The sequence below is a fragment of the Aulostomus chinensis genome, chromosome 4 (assembly GCF_037954235.1).
Source record: "Aulostomus chinensis isolate RoL2024-O1b breed Wild chromosome 4, RoL_Achi_v1.0, whole genome shotgun sequence".
NCBI classification, from domain to species: domain Eukaryota; kingdom Metazoa; phylum Chordata; class Actinopteri; order Syngnathiformes; family Aulostomidae; genus Aulostomus; species Aulostomus chinensis.
Genome location: NC_141323.1, coordinates 6,475,098 through 6,484,241, shown reverse-complemented (window position 1 = coordinate 6,484,241; position 9,144 = coordinate 6,475,098). Strand labels below are relative to the sequence as shown.

At 49.1% G+C, this 9,144-nt stretch overlaps 1 protein-coding gene across 2 annotated transcripts in view; it reads left to right on the top strand.

Annotated features, from left to right (window-relative positions):
• Nucleotides 1–761: 761 nt before the first annotated feature.
• hmga2 (high mobility group AT-hook 2) overlaps nt 762–9,144 on the top strand; it is a 42,948-nt gene continuing 34,565 nt past the window's right edge. For both annotated transcript variants that reach the window (XM_086201283.1, XM_086201282.1), the window contains exons 1-2: nt 762–1,244; nt 2,019–2,105. In XM_086201283.1, the coding sequence (XP_086057409.1) occupies nt 846–1,244; nt 2,019–2,105 (486 nt within the window). In that variant the 5' untranslated portion in view covers nt 762–845. The remainder of the gene's footprint in view (nt 1,245–2,018; nt 2,106–9,144) is intronic.

Sequence of the window (9,144 nt, the reverse complement as noted above, 5' to 3'; positions counted from 1 at the left end):
TAATGAGGTAAACATGTGTAACAGTTTTCCCAGTGACAGAAAATTACACTCAGACTGGTAGTCCGTGAACTTCGGACGGAACCTCCATGATCTCTGGTGTGTTTGCGGCGGAACACCAGTATAACACCAGTATGTTGGATGAACTGAGCTTCTGCTGTCAGTTTCCAGTTGAGTTTTAGCAAAAAGAAAACAACTGAGCTGAAGGACCATGTATCTGCTGCCAGCTGACGACATTTTACACATTTAGACGAATAAATGATTTGATAAGTCACTGAATTGCAATATAATTGTTTAATCTATTCAGAAATTTCTTCTCAACCCGATTAATAATTTAGGTTTTACACGTCATGAACACTGAAACCACTGGAGTTTAATTGAGTCAATCTTAAACCTGGTCCTGTTGACTCAGGAATCGATGTTATTGATTGATCGGGGCTGTCGGAGGTGTTCCACCTGTCCCCGGTGCCCCCTACTGCCGGTGTTATTCTTACTCATGTAGAATGTCGTGATTAGCGGCGGGAGCCTGGTTCCCGGTGCCGGGCACCGAGCTGAGAAGATCCCGCAACACTGAGCGTGAACTCAGTGGGTGAACTCTGCTCGGCGGCGGCGGCGAATTCCATTCAAACGTGTGAAAATGTGAATTTAATTCATAAACGCGGCCTGTCACGTCTGGCCCGGGGCCAGGATTCCGTCTCCTCTCTGTTTTCTCTGGCCCCCGTCCAGACCCCCCTCCCCCGCCCGTGCAGTCCACCCACGGGAGAGGTGATTTCTCTCCTTTTCCCTTCTCTCTCTTTTCCAGCCCTCATCCTCGCTGAGCGGACCCTGGTTCGTGGAGGCGGCCGTGGATGCGGTTATTATGCCCGCGCTCCTCAGACGATCCGCGCCGCTGCCGCACGGTCCTGCCCGGTGCCGCGGTGCCTTGTAGCCGAGTTAGAGTCGCAGCTGCTCGGCGCCTCGGACTCCTCTCTCCCGGTGCTCCGAGCTTTCAGCAGCCTGTTTCATTAGCCGCCGCCAGCGCTCCTTCCTGTGGGACACCTACAAGTGGACAACCTACCTGGAAAAGCGCTATTTTCATCCTCTGTTTTGAGTTATTTGCTGTTCACCGGGAGAACGGAGGAACCGCAGCACCGGGAACCATGAGCGGACGCGGGGAAGAGGCCGGGGAGAGCTCTGGCTCCCAAGAGCCCGCGGGGGCCGCGGAGCCCCAGAAGAGGAGGCCGGGGAGACCCAGGAAGCCCCAGAAAGTCAGTCTGAGTTTGTGTCTGAAAGTGCAGAAATACTTTGGCTGCGCGGGTTCGAATCCAGGCCGTAGCTGCACATTTTACACACTTTTGCTTCCGCAGCTCAAAGTTTAGAAATGATTACAAACTGGTCACGTGTCTGGCGAGTCTGATGCCCTGTTGTGTGAATCCAGGACTGTAAACGAGCGTATGCGCGTAAAGCTCAAGTCCAGCCCGCGGGCTTTAGTGCGTAAAGAGGCGCCACTCGCTCGATTCTGGTTCTGGTTCTGGTTCTGAGTAGATGAGGAGGAATGCGCCTGTTTCCAGTCCGGCCGAGTTAATTGACAACATGAGTAAAAGAAAAAAGTGGAGATCTTCCGCGAGTTGAGTCAGAGACGCCATGAGGCTGCGGGCCAGTGAGTGAGTGTGATTCACTGGTGAGTCACTTTCCCACCAAAAACTCACAACAAAATCATGCTCTCTTTGACACCACGAGACCGGGTGACAGAAACACACACACACACACACACACACACACACACACACACACACACACACACACACACACACACACACACACACACACACACTCGCTCACTCGGTCTTGACCCATGAAACAATGACCAAACAGGAGACCACCAGTAAATGAGCACAGAGTTGAAAGGAACACACTCAGACAGGGGGTAGCCCACAGTGTGTGTGTGTGTGTGTGTGTGTGTGTGTGTGTGTGTGTGTGTGAAAGCTTTGTTTCCTGTCCTCCACACCCATGTCATATCCCCCGCTCCCTCTCCCCTACAGGAGCCCAGTGGAGAGCCTGTCCCCAAGCGACCGAGGGGCCGCCCCAAAGGAAGTAAGAACAAGGGCCCCTCGAAGGCAGCACAGAAGGTGAGGAGTCCCAGCACCTGAGTGACACACACACACACACACACACACACACACGTGCTGCTCACACTTATTGACCGAAGCATGTGTGTATGAACGTTCTGATATGATCACCTGACACTACGATCATGAGAGGAACTGGGTTCTCATGAGGGTCGAAGGAGCGTTCGTATCCACGCAGCATCTAAGTACAGCAGCCCGGAGTGGACAAACAGCGCCTCGCAGCGCCCGTCCCTCCAAACCCAGAGGCCCCCCGAGGCCAGTATGACGGCTCCACCATGCACCTGCCACCGGGGCAATACACTACTGCTACTACTACTAATACTACTACTAATAATGACAATAATAATAACAATAATAATTATTATTATGATAATAATAATAATGATAATACATGCAGCCGACTTGTGCAGAAGCAGGTTGTAGGTCTTTTTGCAGTGCGATGAGGGACTGAGGATATTTGCTGGGTGTTGCTGTGAGCGACCTGTGGTGCGTTCACTGTCCCTGTGCTGAGCCAGGACGGGAACATCCATCTTCAGGTGCTAGCTTTGATTTATCTGACAGGTTCTGATGCTGATTCAAAGAAAACCTCCCAGCGGCTGAAATGTACCTGCTGCGTCCAGCGCTGGTCCCTGTGAGGGCCTTTACAATAACAGACAAGTAAAAATACTCACACACAACAAAGTAAAACTGCGTGGTACATTTTGCTGACCTTATCAAATTGCAGTGCAACTTGCCAAAGCACACAGACGCTGGATATACATACACATGTTTTGGAGGGGTGAGTTTGACCATCGTCCTGCTGCTGGGGCTCGATGACATACTTCCAGGCCCGCGGGACGAATGTCAGGATCTGGAGTCCAGCGCCGCGGTGATGTAAGCGAGCCCTTCGCTTCCTGCAGCTCGCTGCTTTATCTGGATGTTTACTACTGGTTTAATACAATGAAGTTGGTCGGCGAATGAATGGATCTGCTCAGCGGCTCCATTGTTTACGCCAGCTGTTGGGGAAGCTGGCTGTCATGGCGATGGATTTACACAGAGAGAGAGGGCGCACGCGGAGGGCCGGTCGAGGGCTGAACCAAACTCCATTCAGAAAAGAAGCATTTTAAGGTTGTTACTTCGTGGTCTTGTGTTATTTTTTATCAGTTAATTCCAACTAAACAACAGAGACACAGATCCCAGGCGTGGGCTGTGCCCCTGACAGGTAAATGTCAACGTGTCCTCACAGGCGCATCGGCGCCACCTCCTCTTCTACCCTCTGGACCAGAAGGGTTCATGACTTCCTGGAGTTCTCTCTCCAGTGCTGGTGCTGGCTAACCAGTTTGTGTTTGTGAACCCAAACTTTAGAAGTTGTGTAACCCGCGTTGATGACGGCAGGAGGCCCGTATTTCACCATCCAGATCAGCAGCTTTAAGTTCCGATCGAGAGCTCAACTCGGGTTCCTTGTCGCTGGCGTCTCCAGGGCTTTAGAACATTCACGGCATGTTTGCAGCGAGTCAGAACACAGTGTGACAGCTGGGCCGTTCATCGAGGGTTGTGAGTTTGGTTTTGGTGAAGGAATCGCATCAAATCCAATTTTGCAACAAAGGTGGGAAACGTCTCGAGTTTCCTCCTTCACAACTGTCAGGTGTTCTCCTCGAGGATGAGTTTAGGCTTTAAACCTGGCTTAGATCTCAAAGCTGTTTATTCGTATGAAAATGATAATGAAGCTTTTAATCAATGTGACAGTAATATCCATTTCTTTACAAGACGATGGGTTCACGGTCCGCACATTCACACGATCCCCCATCTGTGAATGACGTCAGCTGATCTGTGAATAATGGGCCTCATTCATGAAATGTACAGACTTCAGGACTTTTTAAGCCCTTAATTTAGTCTTGCAGACAGGAAGCATGGCCTGATGGCAGCTGTGACTCCATCCTCGCGATATCTATTGAAACCTTGCAACTTTAAAGTCTCTGCAAGCCTGGTTGAAGCACACAATAGATGTCAGGACCAAGGAGTTACAGATAGCCATCAGGCTTTGCTTCCTGTCTGCAAGACTAAACTGAGGGCTAAAAGGTCCCTAAAGTTCCAGAACAAACCTTTGCGTTGGAACATTTCCTGAATGAGGCTCACTGTCAGTACCTGATATTCCTGATCGCATCTCTGACTTCCATCAATTAAACTGGAACGTAGTTTTCAATCTGTGTTGATGGTAACCTGCTGTTGTAACTTCATCATAGATTCACTCACACACACACACACACACACACACACTCTATCCACATTTTGTGCGTTTGGTGTTCTTTGGTAACAGCATAATATGCAAAACAACCTCAGATTCCTAAAAACCTTTTTTTGCGCTTCCTTGAGGTTGTTTTTTTTTTTGTGTGTCTTTTTTTAAAAAAAGCGTCCGTGTTAAATGAGCAAGAGACACCGACTGAATCTTTAGGTCACGTGACTGACCAGCTCTTTCCGTCGTCTTCCTGGTTGTTCTCAAACTTTGTCAGAATCTCCAGGAGAAGCAGTGCTTCCTCCAGACCTCCCTCCATCTTTAGTCTGTAGACCAAAACAAAACCTGTCGTGTTTCCTGGTTTTCTTCTTCTATGCTGCCTGTTTATTCTAAGGTTGCCTGTGCCGCCGTCTTGTGACGGAAACACGCACGTATAACCTGGTTTATTTACTTAAAACTTCTTCATAGAAACAGCTGCTTTTCCTCTTTTGATATTTTATGGAAACATGGCTGGTGATGGTTTATAAATGATAAAAGATGAACGTGGCAAAGAAAACCAGCTTTGGTGTTTCACAGCAATGCCCCTCCCAGCATTGGGGCCTTGATGGCGCCCATTGGAGCGCGGCCGGGGCAAGTCCCTGTGTCGTCATACGTGAGGGAGATGAAGGTGTGTTAGGCTCCTGATGACAGCAGCCTTAGTGCTCCCTTGCCACCGTCAACCACTGTAAACATTCCCAGCACTTCTTTGAAAAGCGAACCGCTCTGCTCTCGCCATAATCCCGCCTCATCTGGCCTCGTTACGATAAACAGTGACGATATCAATCTTTCCAGATGAAAGCAGCACACCTTCAACCTACACTCAGTAAAAGTCTGGCTCCCCTCCCGTATCCATCACTTCCACTATCTCTGACAAACATCATCACAGTTTAGAAAAGAAACAAACCAACCACCTCTGGAAACCCGATCTTGTGATTCTCAGAATCGGAATCAGCTTGACTCCGGATCCTCTTTGACACATTTTCAGATCAGGAGAATGAGGTGAAAAGGTCAGGAATGGAAGCTGAGTGAAGACTCGTGAGCTGGACCAATGAAGCGAGGGAGATGTGACCCAAGCAGGCCAACACCCACTTTTACTTTTATGTAATTATTTTGGCTGCACGTGTGCATCCTGCGTTGCTAGGAGACGTAGTAAACAAGTTCCTGCTGCTTTACAATTTTGTAGCTAATTTTTGAGATCATGTGCAGCGTCAGTGTAGACGATAAAAGTTGAGCACCAAAGAACTTTTCTGTCCGCTCTTCCCTGCCATTAAAGTGTGTTCGGGGTGACTTGTCAGGCTCGAACCTACAGACGCAGAGGAGGTGAAAGGTGACGTGGAGGCGTGGTTTTAGCATGTAAACAAAGCATTTGGTTCACTTCTTTGGGTCAAGAATTTAACAGCCTGTATTTCACTTCGTACAAGACGGTGAAAACACTTGACCAGACTTGATCGAAGTAGTAATAAATACTCCTTTACGACTGCGCACACGCGTACGCTTGGGTTATTTTAAGCTGTGTAAATTGCTGACGATTATGAGCAGATTATTTCTGGCCCTTTCATGATGAGACGAGGAGTTACCTCGGTTTTTTTGTAGCGCCTGAGTTTGATGCCACATCTTCAGTCACCGCACAGGAAACAGGAGCGTAGCTTGGTGTGTACGACGCTTGGTGTGTACGACGCTTGGTGTGTACGACGCTTGGTGTGTACGACGCTTGGTGTGTGGAGTAAAAGCTGCATGGAGGACAGTGACGGCGTTCCTGCTCCATTCTTTGCTTCAGTCAGTTTTTTTGGCGAGTGAACGACACTGGAGTGTTGCTGCTTGAGCGCAGACGGTTGACTTTGAGTTTGAGATGACATGAAGAAGTGGAGGTGAGGGGAGGAGGTGCTCGGAGCTAGCAAGCGAGTAGCAACCTGCACGCTGAAAATGGCAGGTTTCGATGAGGACTGTACAATAAGTCAGGTCTGTCCGGTTGTTGCAGCCGGGGGTGCCTAGACTGCCTAGACTGTCTCCCCCTGTTTTGTTCTGCACGGACTCTGGTGCTGCAGCCATGATGAGCCATGTGATGCAAACCAGCAGGGGTGGAGACACCGATCTGCTGTCCCCTCTGCAGAGATGTTAGATAAGAAAATGCTCAGAGACCCGTTAGCAGGGCTCGGTGCTGATTCTCCTCTGTAGTGAGCGAATTGTTCTCAGGCTAAAAAGGCTGGAGGGAGGGGAGGTCATCAAGGCTCACCTCCCCGTTCCTCCACACCATCAGAGAGTTGCTTTCTTTAACCATGACTCTGATCTTTCCTTATCTCAACCAAGTCCTTAAACCCTCATAACATGGCCGTTCATCTGCCGCCTGACCCTGACCAAGCCTTGACCGTCAGATGGGCGTGCTTCCTCCTGCTGAGGCTGACGTGAGGTCAGAGAAGACTTCTCCGGGGAATCTGTAGTTCCTCGGGTGGCTGTTGAGTCACGCTTTGTGTCTCTGCTTCAGACGTATAAAACACTCTGATGATTAATTAAATAGAGGCTTGTCTTTCAGACCATTAAATCTCCACATTAAAAATGCAGCGTTCCAAACAGAGAACTGGGATGACAGTAACAGACTGACTTGCCAGCAGTGGGACGCGTCCTCATGGAGAGACAAACCTTGCGAGTCTCGCTGCCAGCAGCATTATTTTGTGCAGTGTTGCATTAACAAAGCAGTGAATGAGGAAGGAGTTTGGCTGTAATTGGAGGTCACTGAGAGCTCGCAGCTAAACCCCGGCGTTTGCCTTGTTAGTGTTCTTTGGTTTGGTGCTGCAGTTTGACGGCAGCGTCCCTGCTTTCTGTCTCCTGATCCTCCACAGTTGTTGTTGGGCGATTCTCAGGAAAATACAACTGCTGAGAAGACCGTGGTCAAGGTTAAGAGAAACTAACAATGAGCGTTGCTAGGAAGCAGTATGTAAACAGTGCTAATTTGGTTTTCCACTGAAATGTAGACAAGTGGAAGCGCATGTAAAGTACTTGTACTCATTGTACGCGCAGCTCTTTGCAGTAGTGTGGATGTGGTCTCAGAACTCTGGTTTTTGACCCTGCTGTTTAGCAGCTGAGGTTTTGAAACGCTCCACCTGCTGCCGTGGGACGAGGCTGTGTGGTTAGTAGGCTGACAAAGAAGCTGGCGGTGTTTACTGAGTCAAATAGTGAGGGAACCACACACACACACACACACACACACACACACACACACACACACACACACCATATCACAGATACCACGTTTTGCTGGTCATCGTCTGCAAAGTTCAGGGTAGCCCAGCAGCTGAACTGAGATCTGATTCGCTCCAACCAGAGACCAAGCCAGGATGCCTCTTAATATCTAATGAGTTATTGGCGCTGCTCCGGCCCGTGGACGGCTGAGGGCTGGGCCTTCTGGCTCTCCCACTTCCCACTTTGCTATCTCAGTTATTCCCTCCCCTCGAGCCAAACACACAGGGACATTCCTGTCAGAGGTATCCATTTCACAGTAAGAGGAAGGCTCTGTAAACATATGCTCTTGCTACTTTGCTAACTCAGACCATGTCTATGCCAATGTGGGTGCATTTTAGAATCCCTCCATCTGCACGAAACTGTGGTTTACTAGTCTGAAAATAGCCTTCAAATACTGTGGAGTGGTACGTAAACGTCAAGGCTGATGGGGACGTAGAGGAGACTTCCACCTCATGTATCAGCAAGATGGAGAGGAGGAGAGCAGAAACCACCCAGGCTGCTGACCCCAGGTTTTCTGCTTCAAAAAGGATGAAGATGGAAGGCAAGAGTGGGCATTTCTTCAGTTGCCAGAAAACAGGGTTTGCTAAGTTTTTCCTTTTGGCTGCTGGAGTAAAGGTTAAGCTCTGGTAAGGGTTAGGCATGAGAACATTTGGTTTGGGTTAGGAAAGCATCTTGGCAGGATGGGACCAAGTGCCACTGGGGAAGGTACTTAAGAAATACTTGTACTGCAAAGTTGATGAGGAGAGTGATGGCACGCTCAGGTGGAGCAGGAGGGCGCAAACCCTGGTTTTATTACAGTTGAGAACATAAAGTTGCATCCATTCAATCGTTAGTGCAAAAATGTGAAGATGAGAAAACAAATGTTAAACCCTCATGTGACGCCTGCAGAGACTCAGGCAGCTTCTCCACGCTGGCTAAACTGCAAGTATGGCGTCAGTCATGTGACAAAACACTGGCCCAAAAAGGAATTGCCCCATAGCCGCACATCACTCAGCTGACTACCGGGGCAGGAACTCATGATAGGACTCATTTATAACATGAATTTTTCCTTCTCAGTTGCTTTTTGAATAGGAGTCTGAATGAATGCGCTCAGAGCCACGGGGTTGATCATGTGACCAGCTGCTGCAACTCACTGAGAAGGAAACCCGCCACTTTCATACTGGGACGTAATATAAAGCCAAATGAAGCTGCACACGCACACACACCTGTATGTAACATTGATCCCCAGCTGCAGGTCTTCAGTGCTTTTATGTACATTTGTATTTTCCTGTCAAGTTTTCTTTCTAATGACATAAAGGTGGTCATTTTGTGCTTTTAGAAGGAGGGTAAAGCCAGTTTTAATGGTCAAGTGTCTCATGGCAGTCTCAGCACAGCGAGGCAGGACTCTTTCTCCACCGCGGCACCAGAGTTCAGACCAGAGGTTGCACATCACCAGAGATGCACACAAGGAGCATCAGCCGCTTGTTTGTGTTCATGTGGTGAAAAAAACACCATCGTATCATCAGCGTAGCAGGAGACCTGTGTGTGTGTGTGTGTGTGTGGGGGGGGGGG